This window comes from Phacochoerus africanus, chromosome 6, assembly GCF_016906955.1.
Source record: "Phacochoerus africanus isolate WHEZ1 chromosome 6, ROS_Pafr_v1, whole genome shotgun sequence".
Lineage (NCBI taxonomy): Eukaryota > Metazoa > Chordata > Mammalia > Artiodactyla > Suidae > Phacochoerus > Phacochoerus africanus.
In genome coordinates this window covers 37,344,108-37,368,831 of record NC_062549.1, presented here as the reverse complement: position 1 = coordinate 37,368,831, position 24,724 = coordinate 37,344,108, and the positions used below count along the sequence as shown (strand labels likewise).

Here is a 24,724-nt window from a genome sequence, read left to right as displayed (position 1 = left end):
TTATCCCAGGGATGCAAGGATTCTTCAGTATCTGCAAATCTATTAATGTGATACACCACATCAACAAACTGAAAAATAAAAACCATATGATCATCTTAATAGATGCAGTAAAGGCTTTTGAGAAAATTCAACACCCGTTTCTGATAAAAACTCTCCAGAGACAGGGCTTAAAGGGAACCTACCTCAACATGATAAAAACCATATATGAAAAAACCACAGCTAACATCATTCTCAATGGTGAAAAATTGAAAACATTTCCACTAAGATCAAGAACAAGACAAGGATGTCCACTTTCACCACTATTATTCAACATAATTTTGGAAGTCCTAGCTACAGCAATCAGAGAAGAAAAAGAACTAAAAGGACTCCATATTGGAAAAGAAGTAGTAAAACTATCACTGTTTGCAGATGACATGATACCATACCTAGAAAAGCCTAAAGACAGCACCAGAAAACTGTTAGAACTCATCACTGAATTTGGCAAAATTGCAGGCTACAAAATTAATGCACATTAATCAATTGTATGTCTATATACTAATAATGAAGGATCAGAAAGAGAAATCAGAGAAACCATCCCATTTACAATCACATCAAAAAGAATAAAATACCAAGGAATAAATCTACCTAAAGAGACAAAAGACCTATACTCTGTAAACTATAAGACATGGATGAAAGAAATAAAAGAGGACAGAGAGAGATGGGAAGATATACCATGCTCTTGGATTGGAAAAGTCATTATTGTCAAAATGACTATGCTACCCAAGAAATTCTACAGATTCAATGCAATCGCTATCAAATTACCAAAGACATTCTTCACAGAACTGGAACAGAATATTTTAAAATTTGTATGGAGACACAAGAGATCCCAAATAGACAAAGTAATTTTTTTTTTTGTCTTTTTGCCATTTCTTGGGCCGCTCCCACGGCATATGGAGGTTCCCAGGCTAGGGGTCGAATCGGAGCTGTAGCCACTGGCCTACACCAGAGCCACAGCAACGCGGGATCCGAGCCGTGTCTGCAACCTACACCACAGCTCACGGCAACGCCAGATCCCCAACCCACCGAGCAAGGGCAGGGACCGAACCCGCAACCTCATGGTTCCTAGTCGGATTCGTTAACCACTGCGCCATGACGGGAACTCCCCAAAGTAATATTTAAAAAGATTATCTTGAGTCTTTTTGTTTCGGTCTGTTTGCATACCTCTTCCCTCGTCAGAGCCGTATATTTCTTGTCAAGAATAATATGAAGGTATCCTAATTAGTCTCACTGATGTCATTTCCATGTTATCTTAACCATTGTCTAGATAACAGCAAGATTCATTAATGATTTCAAGCGGATCATTTTACTCCTTGATTGAAATTCATTTGTGACTTCTTATTGTATTTAAGATAAAAATCCTTACCAAGGTTTACAAAATTTGACCTGATCTAGCCTTTGTCAGGTTCTTCAATTCCACTTTTGTCATTGTCATTACACTGGTCCTCTTTCATTTCTTCAAACACTGCATGCTTTTTCTTGCCTAGGTTCTTTTGCATATTCTGTTTCTGCTGTTGCCACAGCTCTTTTCATAGCTATATGTACTTTTTATAATCTGAAGCTTTTATTTAAGTGTCATCCTCTCAACAGAGAAACCTTTCATAGTTAGTCTAAAATAGGTGTGTGCCATTGCCCCAAGATTCACTACCTTAGCCCATTTTTCCTGTCCTTATAAGGCTTGTCATAGTTTTGTATTCTTTTTTCCTGTCTCTTCATCTAAAATGTTAAGTCAAGGGCCATATCTGACTTGTTTACTTTTGTATTCTTACAATCTAACATCTATTTCTAGCATTGAGCGAATTGAGTAAATATTGTTGTATGAGTAAGTCAGTCATTTTTCTTCTGTTATTTTTATTTAGGGGCTTAATAATCATATTCCTTATTTATCTTATGTTTTTTAATTGATTTAAATTGATGTCCTGTAACTTTTCAAATCTGTTCCTAGATTTCCCAGGGATATTTATCAATATTTGGAAAAAAATTCTAGTTTGTCCATTTTAAATTGGTACACATAATCTTTCAGGGTTTTCCTGATACATCAGAAATTTAAGTATATTTAAAAATGTTGAACAATGATAATTGTCCAGGTACAATCCAAGATATTGAGGTAAATTTTATCTTGAGACAGATAATCAGTATATATAACTTTGAGTTCTTTCAGTGTTCTTAAGTCTGTGCTAAGTGCTTTAGGAAGTTGGAAGTAGTATATGACATGACATCTGTTCTGATGAACTTTAGGTTCTAACTGAAAAGAAAAAAGGGAATATGTAATGTGGTAGGCTTTATAGAACTGAGGGAAAATTAGAGAAAGGAGGCATTAATATGGATTTTAGGAATGGAAAAGTTTTAAGAGGTACAACTTGAAGTCAGTCTTAAATATATGGGATTCATGTAGTCAAGAGGTTGCAGTATACTTGAATGGGAAAGACTTTGAATTGGAGACAAGACTCTATGGAAGTATAGGAAAATAAAGTTGAACAGATTCAGAAAGGCAAGACCAGCTTATACAGAGCTTTGAAAATCAGATAGGGACTTGGGTTTTCTATCTTACATGCTGTTCATTTTGAATAGGATCCTATAGTTGGGAGTAGTCTTCATGGTGGATCTGAAGGAGAAAGACCCTTTGCAGAAATTTGAGTTATCCTACTTTATAGTGATGAAGATTTTTAGCAGGTTGGTAGCCATGGAATTGGAGGAAAAAAGTATAGATGTATAGATTTTTGTTGAATGTGAAAATTGACCTTTTTTGTTTGTTTGTTTGTTTTTTGTTTTCTATTTTTTAGGGCTGTATCTGTGGCATATGGAAGTTCCCAGGCAGGGGTCCAATCAGAGCTACAGCTGTTAGCCTACACCACAACCATAACCATGTGGGATTTGAGCCACATCTGCAAATCCACAGCTCACTGTAACGCCAGAACACCAACCCACATCCTCATGGGTACTAGTCGGATTTGTTTCCACTGCACCATAACAGGAGCTGCCTTTTTTTCTTACTTTTTTGTAAGAGTATTCATATTTCTTTCCAGTGACATCAAAGTCTTTATTAGGATTGTGAATGAATAATAGCTTCTTTTCCATAGCTATACACATGTGGTGTAGGAAAGAGTGAAAGGTCATTATAAGATAATGCTTCCATAATTATTAAACTTTTTACATTAAGGTAAATTTTTCTAAAATAGGTCTGTGCCAGCTATCCATTTACGAAGTTTCTTACCCATTCTTTCCCATGTAAGCTCCTCAAAGGCATAATCCCAGTCTCATGCATCTTTGTTTCCCAAGGTCCTAGCAGAAGTAGGCATTCAATAATGCTTATTGAACTGAACTAAGCAACTTTTCCGTAGCTCATAAGTCTTGGAAGAGGATAACATTTTCCCTTATCTCACTTTCAAGTGTTTTCCAAGCCACAGCAGTGGAACAGAAGAATAGCAATATAATAAGATTCACAAGTCAGCATCTGTCTGCCTTTATTCCTACTGTACTGAAATTCCTTCAATCTTGATAGATCTTCTGTAGATTAAGGAAATGGAGAATTGAGAGTGAGGTCCTGAGGGTGTGATTTCTTTTCTGCTCTATTCTTCAACCCAGTATTTTTGCCAGTATTCTTGCCTTCAAGGAACAGCAACAGAGGACAACCTGACTGGCACAGAAAGACACTGGAAAGAGGGATAGGAGGAGTAGTCAGAAAGACAGTGGGGAAGCCATATTCTGTAGGGGTTTATAAACTGTAGTAAGGACTTTGGCTAATAAAATTAAGGTTGAATGCCGTAGAAAGGCTGTGATCAGAGGAGTGATATGGCCTTTGGGGGCTGTTTTAATAGCATTTATCACCCTGGATGCCATGTTGAGAATAGACTGTATGGAGAAAAGCATAGAAACAGGTAGACCAGTTGCCAGGTAGCTTTTGCCATAATATATGTCTGTAATCGTGGTGACATGGACCAGGATAGTATCACTAGAGGACATAGGTCATATTCTTGGTACTTTTGGGAATACAGCCAATAAAATTTTGCTAGCTTTCTGGATGTGTGGTGAGAGAGAGAAGGGTCGGTTTATTTGTTTGTTTTCATCTGAGCAATTGAAAATGTGGATTTGCTGTGTACTGAGACTTGAAAGGATATAAAAGGCAAGGTATAGGGCTGAAGGAGACTCAAGAGTTTTGCTTTGGCCATGTTAAGTTTGAAATTCCTATTAAATGGAGACATTGAGTAGACAGTTGGATAAATAGTCTGGGGGAGGGGAGGGAAGAATTGAGAAGGTGGGAAAAACCTATACATACTACTGTATAAAATAGATGACTACCAAGAACCTACTGTATAGCACAGGAAAATCTACTCTATGGTTTATAATAACCTATATGGAAAAAAAATGGCTCTATTTATATGTACAACTGATTCATTTTGCTGTACACCTGAAACTAATACAAAAATGTAAATCAACTATACTCCAATAAAATTAATTTTTTTAATTTTTAAAAATTAAAAAAAAAAATGGTCTGGACCTTTAGAGAGTCTGCAGAATCTGCCCGGGAATTGTCACTTTGTAGAGGATACTCAAAGCCTTGCAATAGAGTGAGATCATTTAAGAAGAGAGGTTTATATAAAAGAAGAGAAATAGCCCAGCTACTGAATCCTTGAAGCTTCTAGCATTTTAGAGGTCTGAAAAATGAACTAGCAAGGAAACCTTGAAAGAGCTGCCAGTGTGGTGCTAAAGACACACAGAAAGAGACAGTGATGTCCATAAGGAAGGAAGTTCATGTCAAAGATGATGAAATGAACAACAGTTGCAGATTCCCGTAATAGATCCTTTAGTCAGTGTTGTCCAATTCTAAAAAACAACCATAAAATCTCAGTGACTTTGCACAAAAACCTCTGCACAAAAACTTAGAAAGCATGCTCTTCTGTACAGCCTGGTGTTCTCTACTCAGTCTTTAGCATCTGAAAAATTGTAATGAAATTATAGCCCTGCTTCAGGTCCTACTGAAACATTTCTCTTTCTCAAGCTTACAACTCTACCCTCTTTATCTCTTAGTAAGCCTCGGTTTCCCTTACTAGCTCTTTTTGGTGTTGTCAAGTCTCTTTGCCTGTGTCTGATTAAAGTATGCTGCCTCTTCAGGGTAATCTACAGCCTGAGTTCACAAGGCTTATTCTCAGGAGGATTTTATTTTTATCTTTTAAGTTTCCTTTAGGATACAAGTGCAGTTAAGGCAGCTGCCTCCTGACAGTGTTTTGTCTTGGGTATGAGTACGTTGCTGAACAACTTGATTTCCCATGAACATAAAGGAGAAATTAAAGATTGACACAGTTCCTCTTGGTAATGATTTGAATAAAAATCAAACTGTAAATCATCAATATGTGCCTTACACAAAGGTGTATTTTTTGGCAAAAATGTCAAATAATATGCTATTAAAGAAGGTATGCATAAGATTTTTTTTTCTTTTTTTAAGCATTAGTGATTGCTTGATTCAGCTAAATGTTTCCTGAGCAAGGCCCTATGTTATTTGAGGGTGCTACCTGAAATATATAAAGGACATGGATTGTCCTTTCAGTGAAATGAGTACTGCCTTGGTATTAGCATTATACTGAATAGAGTACATAAACGTATAAATTGGTGGTTAGACTCTTATGTTGTAAATGAAAAATTGCTCTAAGAATTTTTTTTGTTACTTTCCTATTAGATGTCATCTTCGCTTATTGACCAAGTACTGAAGTTGGCCTACTTTTGTGATAGCACCTCTCTAAGACTTTTACACAGCAGGTGGTAAAAACTTGAAACAGAGGGCTTATTACTGAACAGTATATACTGTGACAATATATAGGTTTTTTTGACTCTTTGGTAACAGGAAGTAACCTTGTTATTATGAGAATTTTGAACTTCAAGAACATAAGCCATTTTGTGTCAAATATTATTTGGTGCCATTGTTTTATACATACTACAGCATACTTAGAATTACCATTTAACCATTGACATCATTACTCAACTCTTCAAAATAAGAACAGAGGTTTTTAAAGACACACTGACTTTGAGTAATTGTTACCAGGTTCCAGTTCAGCCATTCGGAAGTAAAGGAATGTTCTGATATAAATCACTGATTGATATAAAAAGGCAAAAATACAGTTATTTAATTTTGTGGCTTGGAGTTTCTAGCTTGGTGCTTTTTAAGCCAATTTTATTTAACGTGTTATGTTAATATATAATAAAGATTATTTCACATTGGAAGAGTAAGGTTGGTAGAGGGCAGAATCCAGAATGTATCTTCAAAAAGAAAAACAAAGTAGTTCCTGTCATGGTTCAGCGGTTAACAAACCCAACTAGGATTCGTGAGGATGCAGGCTCGATCCCTGGCCTCACTCAGTGGGTTAAGGATCCAGTGTTGCCGTGAGCTGTGGTGTAGGTCGTAGATGAGGCTTAGATTTGGCATTTCTGTGGCTGTGGCTGTGGCTGTGGCTGTGGCTGTGGTGTGGGCTGGTGGCTGTAGCTCCAATTAGACCCCTAGCCTAGGAACCTCCATATGCTGCTAGTGCGGCCCTAAAAAGTAAAAACAAAACAAACAAACCAGAATGTATCTTCGATGTTCAGCCATTAACTATTCCCATTTATTGCTATGCCATGTTACTCTGCTCTACTACTCTCATAGAGACAAATATTCAAATGTTTAATACCATGAAGAATTGAATATATTATACAGAATTGTGTCATAATTTTATGAAATTATAGAGGGAGGACCAGATCTAAATTAGGGAATTCAGTGACCATTTCTCTGAGGAAATGGTATTTAAGGTAGAACTGAAACAGTGGGTTGATTGTGATAGAAAAGAAGGCTAACTGTGTTTCAGATCTGGTAACCTTCAAGATCTTTTCTCTATGTTATGAGCAGTTAATTTTTAATTATCATTATTCTTTATATTTAAAGTACTTTAAAGAACTTTTAAATATACAACATTTAATATAAATAATGTTCTTGACATTAAATATAAGTATTATTAACTCCTGATACTTAGATTAAATTGTTTTCCCCAAGCTGTGTGATACCTGGTACAACTGAAACCCTAAGTTGACTCTAAGTGACTTTTTCCATGGATACTGGAATTGTACCAAGTTGAGTGGTACTTGCCTAAGAAATGATTATTTTAACCAATAAAGTTTGAGTCTCAAAATTACCTTATTTATTGTTGAAAACAAGAAGTATAATCAGGCTACCATCTTAAATGTAGGTTTTATGTAGCTCCAGAAAAAATGAGCTAATCTATGGTGTATTCTGAACTATTTTTAGTACCAAGATCCTAAGTAGAAATATGCATTAACACATATTCGGTAGAACTAGAAGTCATTGCACAAGGTTTGAAAAACAGAAGAGGCACCATAGCATAATAGTTAAAAAGCCTAGACTCTGGAGTTAGACTGCCTGGATTCGTATCTCTGTTTGTTTCGTCAGCTGAGTGACTCAGGGTAAGTTACTTAGCCATTTCCAGTAAATTAATAGTGTCTTCTTCATGGGATTGTTAGGAGGTTTAAACTGGTGAATATTTGTAAAGCATTTATAGCAGTACCTGGCATGTAGTAGATGTTACAGAGGTTTTGGTTAAATAAAGTATGTATCAGAATTGGCAGAGTTTTATAAAGTATACATGTCCTACCTGTAATATATACATAATTAGGAAAAAATATCTTTTTTTAAAAACAAAGTTGTCTCCCTGTGATGGATTGAAAATTAGTATATCCAAAATAGTGTGCCTTTACACTTCTGATAGCCAAATCATGCTATTTAATGAGAATTTAATGAGAATGATAGATGCTTTTTGTAGTTTTTTAGAAAGCACTTTTAAGCCACATATAGATTTCAAGGCCTCCTTTAACTTCTTAAATCATTCCATCAGAGAATACAACATTTACAATAAAGGTGGCTGTTTTGGTTAGTAATTGCTTGAACAGTTAACAGTCAAGTAATGGTGTCTAGTCTCCTTGATAATGTTAGCATTTATTAGATGGATTTATTTTCAAATTGTGATTATGTTATTTATACAACACTAATATTCTGTATCAGTAGATTTTAAAAATTTGACCAAAAGAATCTTTTGTAGAAACCTTTGATGGTCATGGTTTCAAAGAGTTTTAAAATGTGGTCTGCAATTTTTAAAAAATTATTTATGTTTAAGAGCTATTCTAGGCTCACATTAAAATTGAGGGGAGGGTACAGAGATTTCCCACTTATCCTCTGCCCGTACACATACATAGTCTTCCTCATTATCAAAATCCTTCACCAAGGTGCTACATTGTTAAAACTGATGAATTTATGTTGACACATTCATGATTCTCATGGTTTGCTCACAGTGTTCTACATTCTTTCGGTTTGGACAAATGTATGATAACATGTATCCTCCATTACAGTGAATACAGAAGAGTTTCACTGACCTAAAAATTCTCTGTGCTTTGTCTGTTGCTCCTCCCTTCTCCTTCCTAACTCCTATACTGATCTTTAATTGTCTCCACAGTTTTGCCTTTTCCAGAATGTCATATATAGTTGGAATCATACAGTATATAGTCTTTGAAGACTGGCTTCTTTTACTGAGTAATATGCATTTAAATTTCTTCCATGTGTTTTTATGGCTTGATAGCTCATTTATATTAAGTGATGAATAATACTCCATCTTCTAGATGTACCACACTTTATCTAGCAGTTCACCTACTGAATGACATCTTGGTTGCTTCCAAGTTTTGGCAATTATGAACAAAGCTTTTATAAACATCTGTGTTCAAGTTTTTATGTGGTTGGTCTACATTTCAGTTAGTTATTTAAATTGGCAGAGTTATATAGTAAGTTTATGTAACCATTTTCTTCCCATAACTGCTAAAATATAAAAGAATAGCAACAAAGCCCAAGTTAGTGCAAAGTAAATTAAGGCGTGTCTTACTTTTAAAATTATAATGGGTGATTCATTGTTGTAAAACATTAATTTTAAAACATACAGAATAAGAAGTCAAATACCAACCCCCCCCCTTACCCCTCATCAGTTCCATTTTGCTGTGAGCTGTGGTGTAGGTCGCAGACGCGGCTCGGATCTGGGGTTGCTGTGGCTGTGGTGTAGGCCAGTGGCTACAGCTCCAATTAGACCCCTAGCCTGGGAACCTCCATATGCCGCTGGTGTGGCCCTAAAGAGACAAAACAAAGTGTGTATATGTATGTGTGTGTGTGTGTGTGTGTGTATACGAATATATATTTAAAATCACTGTCATACTTTTAACTTTTTCATTTTTAAATGATTGAACTATAATCTTTATTGCAGCTATTCCATAGTTAATTTAACCATTTCTTTTTTTTTTTTTGTCTTTTTGCCTTTTCTAGGGCTGCTCCCGCAGCATATGGAGGTTCCCAGGCTAGGGGTCTAATCGGAGCTGTAGCTGCCGGCCTACACCACAGCCACAGCAATGCAGGATCCGAGCCTCGCCTGCGACCTACACCACAGCTCACGGCAACACCAGATCCTTAACCCACTCAGCGAGGCCAGGGATCGAACCCGCAACCTCATGGTTCCTAGTCGGATTCGTTAACCACTGAGCCACCATGGGAACGCCCAACCATTTCTTTTTTGATGGACAGATAAGTTGCTTAACATTTTCTTTTTTCTTTCTTCCCTTCCTCTCTTACCTTACCTCCCTCTGTTTTGCTATTTCAAATAATACGGCTAATACTAAACATCTTTTATAAATTGTTGATATGCATGCACTCTTAGATGTTTTAGTATTTCTGTAACCTAAATTCTTAAAAATGCTATTATATTGTAGAAAAACTTGTATGTTTAAATTTTGATAGATAAAAAATGTCCTTGCCTGTAATCCCCATGCTATACACTATACTTATTTATATTCCCAGTATATGAAACTTCTGTCAAGGGGCTCAAACAGTGTCAACTTTTTAAAAATATAAATTAACTGTTTAAAATTTTTGCCAGTGTACACTTAGGAAGGATTTCTGATTGTTGTCGTAATTATTATTTCTTTGTTAGCAAAATTGATCATCTCTTAAGAAGTTTATTAGCCAAATTGATCATCTCTTAAGAAGTTTATTGACCAAATTACATTTTTCTATGAATTGCATTCTTTTCCACCTTTTATCTATTTGTCATGTTGATAACTTCATTTAAACCTGTAATGGAAATGTCAGCCTGACAGGTCTAAAACTAAATTTCTTTTCCTCTCAGTTCTCCTCCCCCTAGAGTTCCATTCTTCCAGTTTCAGATGTAAAACCTTGGAGTCATCTCTGACTTTGCTTTTCTTTCTTCCTATACTGCTAGTCCATTAGTAAATCCTGTTGGCTATAGCTTTGAAATGGATGAAGAATTCTACCATTTCTTACTATCACAACTTGTCTTCCTGTTTTAATGCTTGATCTATGTAGTCAGTTTTCTGCACAGTAGCTGGAGAAGTTCTTTTGAAACATAGCCATTAATTTCATTAACTGTTTTTAGAATCTATCATCATATCCTGGCTTCCTCAAAGTAAAATCCAGCCTCCTTACATAAGCCCTGTATGATTTGGTTCCTTTGACCTCATTTCCTATGTCTCTTACTCTTAATCCATTCTAGCCATCCTTGCTTTTATACTGTTTCTTGAAAATCCTAAGGACACTCCCAACTCGGATCTTTTTGCATTGTTCTATCTGCCTTGAATGCTCTGTTCCCCAGCTCCATGGATCTCTCTCAAAATTTTTTTTTTTAAATTTTTTAACAACCATCTAAAATTTAATATGTATAATGTAGTAGACAGTAAGATACAAGGATAAAAGGTTTATGCTCCATACACTTAAGATATTGTAAATCTACCATAAATGCATGTATGTGAACCAAGTCAGGGGGGAGGAAAAGTATGAGTTGGTATAGCAGTTATCTTATAGTGATGATATGGCAGCACTTACTTTGGAGATCATCCTATGATCCACAACTTAACTTTATAGAAGTCTCAAAAAGCAAGATTTGATTTATTTATTTCATGACATTTAAAATAGCACCTATAAATTATATGTTTGCATTAACATAAATATATATTATATAAATATATATATGATCTGTTTAGATATAATGTTATAAATTATTAATTTCTGAAATTTACGTGGTAAAATTGTTGAAGTTCTATCATTTATTTTAGGTGAATAAAATTTTTAATAATGTACATCTGCCTTTTATGTGGTCATATGCTTCTTTTGGTTATCATCAAAATCAGTTTTTAAAATTGAGAGACACTATAAGCTTTTGTTTTCAGGAAAATTCACATATGGGAAGACAAATTTCCTATTAATTTTGGATAAAGCAAATGTGTTGTAGTTGAATTTTTTCTTCAAGTAGGATTTTTATTGATGTATTAAATTCATACTGAGAAATGGACAGATTGGTAGGTCACAATTAATTTTCACAAAGTGAACAATCCATATATTCATTAAATAGAAGATTGATCCTCAAACCTACCTACCAATCATCAATCCTTGACAAGAGTCAGCATTCTTCTGACTTTTAACAGATTAGTTTTGCTTATTTTTGAATAATTATAAAAATCAGTAATTCTATAAGATAAAATGATCTAATATATTCTATAACCTCATATAGAAGTTTCAATTTTAAAAAAGAAATATTTTTTATATATTTATGTGAAACCATAAGGTACCTTTCCATTCAATAACAATAGCTATTCTTATTCTTAGAATCCAGACCATTGTCAGTTCCTATGAAAGCCATGCTGAATATATCTGAAGGCTGTAGAAGCCCTGAAGAAAGAATGAAAGAATTTATTGGAGTAGTATGGAATGCAGTAAAGAGTCTCACACTACAGGTAAAATAAGAGTTAGAAATATCATGGGTTTAATTTCTGTGATCCTTTTTAATTTTCAGTACCTTTAATACTGCTAAAATTTCTCACTGATGACACTCATGTACACCATCTCATTTTCATAATTTAAATGAAAACTGTTGGTGTACTTTGCATAGTATTAACAATGATATGAAACACATATGCTCTTCCTGATAAAATTATGAAAATACAGAAATGTTGAAATGTTCCTTGAATTTAAAAAATTAATTCATTCTACTTTTTGTTTCTTTTTTTCTTTTAGGCATCATTTAAAATGTTGTAAATGGTCAGTGTACCAATCACATTCTTCTCAGTACTGAAATAAACAGAATTAAAATAAAAGGGTTATCTAATTGTTTTTCTTACACAATCACAAACTAAATATAAAATGATAATTGTAGTTATTTTATTATTAAATTTTCTTCTCACTTATTTTCACTTTTAAATACATAGAATTTAATCTTACTGAATTACCCTTCTTCCAGATCATGTTTTAACTAATGAAAATACACAATTAAATGCTTATCTCATTTCTTAGGAATTAGGTAAGAGTAACTCAACAGTTTTAAAGTTTTTGAATAGATTGTTTTCTCTTTGAAGTAAGATATGAAAGGCTGATAACAGAGGTATCTTTACAGAATTTTATGTGTATCAGACAGTAATATCTAAGTCCTGGAAACTTCTACTTGTGTTTAAGATGTAGAAAATTGCAAAAGAATGTTACTGCCACATTATAAACAAGAAAGAGCAAGTAGATGATCTACAAAATGATGCCAAGATGCTTCACCCACATAAACTGAGAGGTCATACATATGTATTGTTTTTAACCTTTACATTTGTAGTAGTTTGTATGCAGCATAGAAAAGTGATACAAGCACCTTGTACATAGCTATAATCTTTAGTCTGATTGCTATAATGAAAACTTATCAAAATCACTTTTTAGAAATATGTCTAAAAACCTTTCCAGTTGCCTAGTATCGGTAGGTGAATATGATTACATTTGACCCTTGAACAACACGGTTTTGAACAGTGCAGGTCCACTTCCACATGCATTTTCAGTACCACATGGTCTCTGGTTGATTGATACTGGGGATGCAGAACTATGAATATGAAGAGTGGACTGTCAAGTTAATACGTGGTTTTTCTGCTGTGAGGCGTCAGTGCTCCTAATCCCAGCGTTGTTCAGGGTCACCAGTATTTGAAATACTATAGGTTTCGGCAATCCTTTACAGCCTCTCTTTTCTGAGCATGCTACTTACAATAAAATTAAGAGAAGAGTGGGAAAAAGAAAGTGTGTTTTGTCACTTTTTGTTGTCATTTAACTCATAGCTTACAAGAAATTTGACTTTTTCACAGACATCGTTTATGTCCCACCCATCTCAGCCAACATAAGGTATTTTGCTATTAATATTATCCTGATAACTCTTTGTATTGACTCACCTGTATTCCTCTTCTAGAGGTTCCATTGATGCATTGGTAGCATCAGATAGGAAGATGAGACAACATGAATGCAGGAAACATTTAGTGTCTTTGTATTGAGATTGATTGTAGAAGCAGAAAGTAGTACTCTTCAGATGTTGCTGAACTTACATTCAATGTTGCTTTCTTTAATCTGTACTAAAATGCCATCTCCATATGATCTCTTTCATTATATATCACTCAATCCTGGTATAAACATTTACCCATGCTGCATTATAGAGCTAACTAGACCATGTGTGGTTTTGCTCCTAGTGCCTATTTATATTTATTCACTTAATTATATGTAGCTTTTTAAAAATAAAATCTTTAATTTCAGGGGAGATACATTGATGGGAATGAAAATAGTCATGGGCAGTTGCATCTCAGTTATATTCTCTTTCTCAGTTTGGTCAACTTCAGTTTGTACTGTTAGTATATACTAGTCTGTGGTCACAAGAAGATAACCTTAAGTAGTCTTATTTCTTATGTTTCTGTACAGTGCCTTACTGACTTACTGACTAATTTCACTGATTTAACACATTCTCTTCTACTATTTAAATCACCAATAAAAATAAGTGTTTTTTTTTCCCCTGAGGAGTACTACCTACTAACTTTTTATGTATTATTCAGTAATCTGTGGTGTGTTAAATAGTCAATAAATGTAAATACTAACATGATTAGTAAGTTAAGTAAGTACTTAGAGCACATATTTCTATTAGTTAAAAATAGTGAACTCATCTGATTATAGTTCAATCTGAAGTTCTGAATTATAGTTTGACACGAATATTTCATGGAAGAAAGTAATCCAAATAGTATTAAATCTCTTTCCAGCACTTTGCCTCAACATACCATGTTTTTCTTTAGCACAAGCCAGCTGTAGTCAGGAGTTAGTTGTATTTTGATTTCGTTAAAGTGGGACTAAAAACTATGGTAGGAAAGATATGTTTTCTTCGTGTCTTTTCTGAGACTTACTTAGTGTATAATAGACTTCTGAGACATCTCTTTTAAATTTTGATATCTAACCCATTTCACAAAATTTGCTTTCTTTTAAATCTTATCTGTAGCTTTCCCTTCCTGGCAACATGGCTTATTTCTTATTTTGCTCAATTTTTCTTCTCTATTTTAGTGAAAGAGGTTTGATACTAAAATAAACTTATATGGTATTCATTTCATATATTTGAAGTATGTTTATGCATTATATATGCATAGAAATAAAAGTTCTATAGTGGGACTGTAGCATATTTCTTGGAACTTATATGCTCTCTTTAAAATTACTTACCTTGGAGTTCCTGTTGTGGCTCGGTGGAAATGAATCTGACTAGTATCCATGAGAACACAGGTTCGATCCTTGGCCTCGCTCAGTGGATTAAGGATCTGGCGTTGTCCTGAGCTGCAGTGTAGGTTGCAGCCGCGGCTCAGATCTGACATTGCTGTGGCTGTGATGTAGGCCGGCAGCTGCAGCTCCAATTTGACCCCTAGCCTGGGAACCTCCATATGCCTCTGGTGTGGCCCTAAAAAGACAAAAATAAATAAATAAATTAATTAAATTAATTATCTTGTACTCTCCTCAGAAATAGCCCTGGAATTGATGAAGAAGTGGAATATAATTTGAGGAACTGCTCCAAGGTCCTATAGCTCTTTAATATATCCTCCTTCACTTTCTAAAATTCCATATAACCTTTCTCATAAACATTGTGTTTCCCACAAAGTCCTGTTAAAATATAAGCATTTACTTAACAATCATAAGCATGTTAAAATTTAAACATCTTTTTTTTTTTTTGCCATTTCTTGGGCCGCTCCCACGGCATATGGAGGTTCCCAGGCTAGGGGTCAAATCGGAGCTGTAGCTGCCAGCCTAGGCTAGAGCCACAGCAACGCAGGATCCAAGCCGCATCTGCGACCTACACCACAGCTCAGCTCACGGCAACGCCAGATCTTTAACCCACTGAGCAAGGCCAGGGACCGAACCCGCAACCTCATGGTTCCTAGTCGGATTCGTTAACCACTGCGCCACGATGGGAACTCCCTAAACTTTTAATACCCTACTGTAAACCTGTTTATTTTTTAAAACATCTAGTTGCCTAGTAATGCATTATGAAATGCTTTCTTTCCCTCTGTTTATTATTCTTTCATTTGTTTTCACATTCAACACTTGACTTTTGCCATATATCTCATGCTAGATGCTAAGGAGACCAAAAAAACATGATAGTTCTCTTGGTCTAGCAGGAAAAAGGAAAAGAGCCATTCTATGAAGCATCTTGTGGGGAGTGTCTCTTAGAGGGATCCCTTAGAAAACTCTTACGAGTTTTCTCTTTTCTTCTCTTCCCCCAAAGAGAAATGGGCATGTCAAGAGTAAATGTCATTTGCTGAAAGGATTCCTAGGGCCTTCTCTGCCCGGTTCATGACAAGTTTACATAGTATCTCAGATTAGTATTTATTGATTTGTAGATCTAGGTGACACTGTACCATTGTCTAGAATATAATAACTATCAGGAATATTTAGATGTTTGAAGTTTACTTTGGTCTTAAATATTATTTCATGATAACATAAGTAATTGTATTAAAAGTATCCTATTCTCTTTTATCCAATTTAGTGTAATTACCCTTTTTTGATATCACTTTGAGAAGTTATGTGACAGAAGATAACAAAAATAGTTACATGATTATTTGACAGCTCCAGGAAGATATTCAAGTTTAATATTTCAAGCAACACAAGAATCTCTCTCTTTCTCTCCCCGCACCCCCTTTTTTTCTGCTTTTCAAGATTGGACCTGAGGCATATGAGGGTTCCCAGGCTAGGGGTGGAATGAGAGCTGCAGCTCCCGGCCTATGCCAGAGCCACAGCATTGCCAGTTGCTCATGGATACTAGTGAAGTTCGTTACTGCTGAGCCACACAGGAACTCCAAGAAACCTTTATAATATTTGTAAGCCAACAAATCAACACATGAATGTTCCACAACTTAATACATTCTGAAGAACATCCTCTGCTGCCCAGGATTAAGTTAACAGGGAGCTAATTTATCTTGCTGCTTGTGATAACGAAAAAAATGGGCAAAGTATATTAAACTATGGTTTCAGAACACTAAGAAAAAAGACAGTGAATCCAGAGAGACTTATGGTAAAATCAACAGGACCTAGAGATTTGTGGGAGTCTAAGTGTCATTCTAGGTTCTCGTTTGGGCAGATAGTGAAGCTGTTATATGATAGGAGAATCAGCTTTTCAGGATTAGTGTCAACTTGGGAGTTAGAATTTACATATGTATTTGAAATGCCCATGAGACATCCAGGTATCTATTAGCTGCATCTGGAGTTTAAGAAAGAGATGCACAGTTGAAATATAATTTGGGGAATCATCTACAAATGGTTAAAACTAGGAGATTGAATCGTTCAAAAAAGTGTGTTAAGTTGAAAGAGCAATGGGTCAAGCGAATACCATTTCTAAAGTAGTCAGTAGAAGAGACAGTATCCTTGAATGAAACCCTAAGCCACTGATCAGAAATGTAGGAAGAAAGGCTAGAGGATGCACGGAAGCCAGGGATGTGTAGAATTTCAAGGAGCTATTGTTCAGCAATATCAGATTCTGGATATTAGCTATGGGCTTTACTTTGCTATCTGCAATATGAAATGGTTAGATTAAGTAAAGTGTTTCCAATTCTAACATTCTTTTTATGGCCTAACTTGTGGCATATGGCAGTTCCTGGGCTAGGGGTCCAATTGGAGCTGCAGCTGCAGCCTATGGCACAGCCATAGCAACACCAGATCCAGGCCACATCTGCGAACTACAACTCAGTTTGTGGGACTGCCAGATCCTTAACCCACTGAGCCAATTCAGGAATAGAAACCATATCCTCTTAGAGACAGTGTGGGGTCCTTAACCTGCTGAGCCACAATGGGAACTTATGTAACATTCTTATGTGATTCTTATGGTTCTTTTGCTTGTTTCGTAATGGTATAGTACCTTCATTAGTTTTATCACAAGCAGTGAACTTAATCTTCTATATCCTATGGATTGGTTATAAGTAGATATACTGATGTCCCTCATTTTTTCTTTTTTCTTGTTTATTTTTGATTGTAGCTAAATACACATATAACATTTACCATTTTGACATTTTTAAGTATATAGTTTAGTCTTATGTTTCTCAATTGACTAAGTGTATTGAGTATGAATCAACATTTAGTTATGAGAGTACTAAATGATTTTTATTTGTATAGGTTGTTTTGAATATGATCAAGGCAATTTGCTTGCCTCATCCCTAGTCCCAGCCCTCTATTATATATGATATATAGACATTTTCAAATGTTAGTATATTCTGGAAAAGTTTAAAGGTAAAACTAAATTTTTTTTTTTTTGTCTTTTTGCCATTTCTTGGGCCGCTCCGTGGCATATGGAGGTTCCCAGGCTAGGGGTCAAATCGGAGCCATAGCTGCCGGCCTACGCCCGAGCCACAGCAACGCGGGATCCGAGCCGCATCTGCAACCTACACCACAGCTCACGGCAACGCCGGATCGTTAACCCACTGAGTGAGGGCAGGGACCAAACCCGCAACCTCATGGTTCCTAGTCGGATTCGTTAACCACTGCGCCACGACGTGAACTCCTAAATTCTGATTAGTTGACCAAAATCTAGGTCCTAAGACTGAGTTTTTTTTAAAAATTCTGTTCATCTTCCAAGATGTTTTATGAACAATATAAAAAAAGAAAACCTTGAAGTTGTCATCAGATAAAACAGAACATCATAACTTAAAGCCATCAAAGGATTATTCTTTTAATGCAAGTTTGAGCAAGTAAATGTGTTTGGAATCAGAGTTTCTGGAAAGTTGATTTTGTGAGCCAAAGCTGATATTTGCTAAGCCCATGTATTTTTTACTTAGGGTAGAAAGACGTACATTATAGTGAGACATCAACAATATTTGCGATAACCTTTTTGTTTTTCTGTAGGTAAAAGAACTTCTATACTTCATTTTAATTGAATTACTTTATAATGCTAAATATAGTCTTCAACAATTTTTTAATTATTAACTGGATTTGGCGGGGGCTTTTCTCTAGAGATTAATTCAATTTTTTTCAGTTTATCTCTGCTCATTAGCAAAGATACTATCTATTATACTTCAAGAAGCTACGTTTTTATTCCAGAATGACATAATTGGCGGTGGTAAGCAGTTGACAAAAAAGAAGTGCTCTGGCCTAGAATTCAGTAATAAAGGAGAACATTACCTTGACTTTTGCCAAGCTCAGTCTTCTTGTCTTTCACTTTGAACATCATGTTGCTGGCCTATGGCATTTCCCGGGTGGGGCTTTTTTTTGGTAGTTTCTGAAGTCTTCTGACTGTGGACAGTATAATGTAATGGACTCTATTTTCCATACGAAGCATCCTGATCTCCTTCTTTTACTAATAATTTTTTATTCCTTTTAGGAAACTATTTCTCACATGCTACATGATTTTGATGAGACTATCAAACATTCTGTGGTTTTTTTGTTTTTTTTGTTTTTTTGTTTTTGTTTTTTAATGGCTGCATGTGCAGCATATGGAAGTTCCCAGACTGGGGTGGAATCGGAGCCATAGCTGCCGGCCTGTGCCAGCCACAGCTGCAGTAAGCTAGATCCGAGCCATGTCTGCCACCTGAACCACAGCTCACATCCACGCTGGATCTTTAACTCACTGAGTGAGGCCAGGGATTGAACTTAGGTCCTCATGGATCCTAGTCCAGTTTGTTACTGCTGAGCCACGACAGGACCTCCCCATTCTGTATGATTTTGGTGAGAGTGTCAAAGTGTCTCCAGCACCATAAGTCAGTTAAGCTATAACTGAATTTTCTCTCCCAGGAAATTATATTTGAATATGACCAGTGATGCAGTCATCACCTCATATGATACACTTAATATCAAGTCCAATGAACTTTCTGGCTTATCTCCAGGATTAGATAATTTAGTAGACATTTTAGGCTAGACATATCAATTTTCAAGTCACCTTAATTATAAAATAAATTATTTACATTTAATGTTTGAAGTTTTTCCCACAGGACTGTATTTTTATTTATAGGCCTTGAAAAAGTGACAGAAATTGTGTGGTAATTTCTTAGGAGGAAGTTTGGAATACAAATCTAGGAATTTTTTTCATGTCTTGCCTTTTTTCATGTCAAGTATTTATGGGAAAAGTGTGGCGATTTATAATACTCACTGTGGAAAAGAAGACAACCAAGGTTCACTTTTGAGGTTTCTAACAAATGCCCTAAACGTGTGTATATTTAGATTTCTACTAAGTAGGAAGAGACTCCAAATATTTTCATAAGGTATTAAGAATTTATAGAATGGGAAAACCATTTGGGCAAAAGTTTATAAATGCTCCGTAGTGCAAATATAATACTGCTTATGTTGGTGCCTCTATATACGTAGATAACTAAGCCATAAACAACAGTATTTTTAAATAAAAGGATTGTGAACATCTTTTATAAATCCATGAGGGCTAATACGCGGATTTCGCAGATAGTTGATACTTAGTGTTTGTTCATTGACTCTATTTAGCAAACACTTAGATGGCAGTTAATATGGTACATCTTTATATCAAAGCCGATTTCCCCCCATTTACAGATGAAAAAATTGAAGTCATAGAAAGGTTAAATAACTTGTCAAAAGTTCCACAGCTGGAGTTGAACCATCTTGTCCAGCTTCTCAGTTATTTTACAAGGCGTCTCTCTGGAATGAAATGATGAATAACAACCATTAAACAATTATTTTTGTTAGCATCAAATATTGTTAACTTCTATAATACTTACATAACAGTTATTTAGTACATGCTAGTACATGATATGTGCTGTACTCTGTACAGAGACTGCTGAGTGAACAAACTAGGCAAAGTGTCTGAACTTACAAGCCTTATGTTCTAGTGAAAAGTATATAAAGCTATTAGTATTTTAAAACCCTCTCATTTCAAGTTTCTTAAGTGGTGGGCCTATTGTCTTTTGTCTCTGTATTCCTGACTTCCAGCTCATTTAATAGTGGCTACTAAAGAATGCATGAATGAAAGAAAGAAAAAGTGAATGAAAATAAAACCTGCTGTATTTCGTTTTTATTTTTTATTTGAAACTGTTTCCTTAGGAGTGAAATGCAGAGAACTTTTTTTTCTATAGAACTTATCACTAAAGTTACAAGCTTTGAAGAAAGGAAGCATGGTTTTGGAAGTAGGAAATAACATTATTTAAAAGGGTAGAAAATTTGGTATAACATTTTACAAGCATTTACATAAAATTATTCTATATGATGGACATGGGCTAATTAAAATGCTTAGAGTAATGTACAAATGAAGCCTCTCTTAGTTTCTTCTTTTTAACTGAGTTATGATCACAGAGACCACACAAATTAGAAAAATCTAAGTTTACCAAGCCTTACTGATGAAGGATGGTGGCGTACATAATGGCATATATCTTTTCAAACAGCACTTGAAACTTCAGAAAAAAATGGAATTTGGAACCTCAGAAAAAAAAATGCATGACAATAATTTCATTTATTAAAATAATACCAAATAATTTCTACTTACTGGTTTTTCCTCAGCATACGATCCTTAGATATGTAGCCCTTGACCTAATAGGAATCAAAATAGAGGTGGTTCTACTTCAAGAATTTGTAATAATCCCTTCACTTTAACACATGAATGTGTTCAATATTGGCAAAGGAGTATGTTGCTACCAAAACTGAAATAAGATCCTTGAAACAGAAAGGATGTTGCCATGGAAAAATGAAGTAACACTCAGTGCAGCTGTGATGCATTAATGAATAGGATATTTTTTTAAAAGATCATTTGTGTTTTGGTGTGGCTCAGAGGGTCTCAACCAGATGGTTTCCATGAACATGATCTGACCCCCGGTTTGAGGACTTCTTACTGGCAGATTACTTCATTTTCTTTCCCTTGGATTGTCAGATCCTTACATTAATGCAAAATTTACTGCTGCAGATTTATATTCACTTACATAAATCACTCAACATTTTACGTTAAAACCACAATTTTAGACATATAGTTTAACAGTTATTTTAAAAGTGTAAAAAGATTTATGTGATAGCTTTAGTATATATAATAGATGTAACATTATAATAAGTTTAAGCAATTGGGATTATGTATATGTTTTGGTTCTTATCATTAAGAGAATCCCCACAACATGTGTCATATTTTATAAAGTTTATTTTTTTGAGTTGTTATGTGTGTCAGGCTAATATACTGTTAATTCTGTATTCATTGCTCAGGTTGTTTAAATTTGATTTAATTATTTATTTGTGAATTACTGGGAATTTAGAATGCACTGTGATTTTGGAAATTTTGGCATAATTTAAATTTGTTTCTCAGGACATCTGTATTTAAATTTGTATATGGTGTCATATTAAACTAATTACTTACATTGTTGAAAACATTTTTCAACATAGCATCAATACCTAACATGATGTGTTAAATATTGGCTCTTCATCATTTGACCTCATAACTATAATTTATATAGGAGAATATGTTCTTAGTATGCCACTTGTGCACTTTAACATCATTAATAAATTATATATTTAAAAAATAAATGTAATACATCTGAGAAAATATACACTTCTATTTCAGAAGTTTAAAGTGTTATGATCTTATTTTTATTTATTTTTTGTCTTTTATAGGGCCGTACCTGTGGCATGTGGAGATTCCCAGGCTAGGGGCTGAAGCGGAGCTTTAGCCGCTGGCCTACAACACAGCCATAGCAACTCGGGATCTGAGACGCATGTGCAACCTACACCACAGCTCAGGGCAACGCCACAGCTCACGGCAACATTGGATCCTTAACCCACTGAGCGAGGCCAGGGATTGAACCTGCAAACTCATGGTTCCTAGTCGGATTCGTTAACCACTGAGCCATGATGGGAACGTCTACTAAAGTGTTGTGATCTTAGATTCATGAACTACTTAATGTATGATTATCTGAGCTACAAGATAAAATCGTAGAACTAAAAAATCCCATGGTCTATGAACCAGTATATCTATTTTCGTGGAATTATACTTGTATTTTTTTTCACCAAATTCACCAATTTATCCATGCAGAGAAATCTCGAAGGAAAGATGAGTAAGTGTGCTTATTTATGAGACTGGCCAGCGTACTTAATTTATAAGACTAGCCTTGATATTTATCATATCAAGAATTCCACTCCTATTACGTATTATGCGCTCCTGAAGGAATATATTAACCCCAAGAGAAGAGATACTACTATATTCTTAGTTTTCTTTTATAAAATATAGTCTCTTTGTTATTTTAATTTCCTAGACTACCCAAACATTTATCAAGCAAACAAACTTTAGTTTTTATTAGATAAAAGTTAGGATAACACCTTTGTATGTCAGATATTTTATAGAAAATTCACAAGTCATATTTTTTATTTTCTTATAAGTATGCTAGGCTTTTTGGGCAGTTTACTAACCAGGTACAGAATATTACCTTGTAGGAGAGCCAACTAAGACTAATAGGCTTTAACCTACCTTGCTTTTGAATTAAGAGCTTATGATGTATTCAATTTTTTTGTTTGGACACTTAGTCTTAACTCTGTAAGGGCTTGGCACCCTAAATAACCACACTGGGACTAGGGGAACATAAACATTTTACATGAAATCACAATTTATTATAATTCAAAGCATGATAAAAGAAAGCATTCTCTGATTTTTAAGTCTCTGAATTTCCTACTGTATGTTATAAATATGTTCTCCTTCAATGTTTGTATAGAGATAAGATCTGAACATTTTAAACATTTTTTCCTTTAAATTTCAGTCTGCAAAGTAAAAAAAGTACAAATTCACACAGAAATAGCTGTTTGTGGTTTTTTATTTTTTAAAGTAAGAACAATAAAATGCTAGTCAGTTCTAAGGCCTTAGCCGGTGTTAACAAAATGTAATGAACTGTAAAATAAGGAGGATTTTCTCACCTTTTTTTGCCAGCACATTTTCTGACTCAGTCATGTTTCTTGGAAAGAACTGTGGAAAGGCAGATATGTTTTCATTTCATGTCACTGTGTTCTTTTGATCAGATTTATAGCAAGAAGCAACACCCTTTCAAGTGTTTGTTGTATTCTTTAGTAAAGTAACTCACGAAGACCTAAGTATGGGATATTTTCTTTTTTCGGCTTGCCTGTGTATTCTGGTAAAGATACTAGATGTTTGTGAATACATTTACTCTCAAATTTAGTCTGATTCAATTATTTTGATTCTGCTTTTCATTTCCAGCTTGAAGTACAATCTTGCTGTGTGTTCATCCCAAATGATAGCTTGCCTTCCCCGAGTACAATTGTATCTGGTGACATTCCTGGAACAGTGAGAAGTTGGTATCATGGACAAACCAGCATGCCTGGGATGCTTGTCCTCTGTTTGCCTCAAATCAAGATTGTTAGTGCTGGCCACAAGTACATGGAACCTCTGCAGGAGATTCCATTTGTCATCCCACGACCCATCCTTGAAGAAGGTACATTTTTAAAAAAGTCTTTCTATGGCTACTACATTTGATACTGATATTTTTAGTTTATTGGGTTTTTTTCTAATATGCCAGTGCATCTGTAAATCAGTCTTGTCATTGGAAGAACTGCATGGAAATGAACTGAGTGATTTACAAAGTAATCTAAAAAGAGCGATGTACAAAGTAAAGGAACTAAGTGATGCTGTTTATTGATAGCTGCACCTTTTGAACATATTTAAATATATATGGAGACTATCTACAAAAGAACATATACAGTATAGTATAATCACTGAAATGCTAAACATAGATAAAATTAACCGGAGAGGAAGGTTACAGATGTTTGCGTTAGTCTGAAGTAGGAATTCTAAGTGGGTAGATCTTAACTTAAGCCACTTGACTTATGAATGGATATGTTATAAATATATAGTCAAATGGATACATTATTTACATCAATCATAATCTATTTCTAGATTACTCACTTAAGTAGATAATTGTGTTATTTAAGCCATGTCTCTTTTTTCAATAAATACTTGATTTCTGATGTTGCAGTGTTTTCAGTTGCACACTCATACCCTTTTGAACTTTAACGTATTCATTTCAAATAGTATGTGAACCTGGAAAAGTTTTGAGTCACAAAGTAAATAATGTAAATCTATATTTTAATAACAAGCCTCAAATTTTTGACAGTGCTAAATAGGTCAACACCTTGTTCATATTATTAGGATGTAAGTGTCTGAATCCTGATATCATTCAGATTACCACATGTACTGTTGCTGAGAAGCAAATACAGTCTGTGCAGTTTTTGACTTTGACATGATGTTGATTTTTTTCCTCCTTTTCTCTGTTGAAATTTCCATTGAAATATAGGATTTTTTTTAGATTTATCAAAAGTAAGCATAATTTTACTGCCAGAAATTAATGTTGGTACTTAATAATATGA

The 24,724-nt window shown here is 34.8% G+C and overlaps 1 protein-coding gene across 9 annotated transcripts in view; it reads left to right on the top strand.

Moving 5' to 3' along the window:
- VPS13B (vacuolar protein sorting 13 homolog B) overlaps positions 1–24,724 on the top strand; it is a 717,975-nt gene that overhangs the window by 296,784 nt on the left and 396,467 nt on the right. For 8 of the 9 annotated variants that reach the window (XR_007135424.1, XM_047783533.1, XM_047783534.1 and 5 more), the window contains exons 22-23: positions 11,726–11,853; positions 23,559–23,793. Coding sequence is in view for 8 of the 9 variants with exons in the window: in XM_047783533.1 (XP_047639489.1) it covers positions 11,726–11,853; positions 23,559–23,793 (363 nt within the window). In the remaining variant the exon portion in view is untranslated. Of the gene's footprint in view, positions 1–11,725; positions 11,854–12,133; positions 12,199–23,558; positions 23,794–24,724 lie in introns of those variants that run through there. The other variant, XM_047783540.1, reaches the window with a different exon arrangement.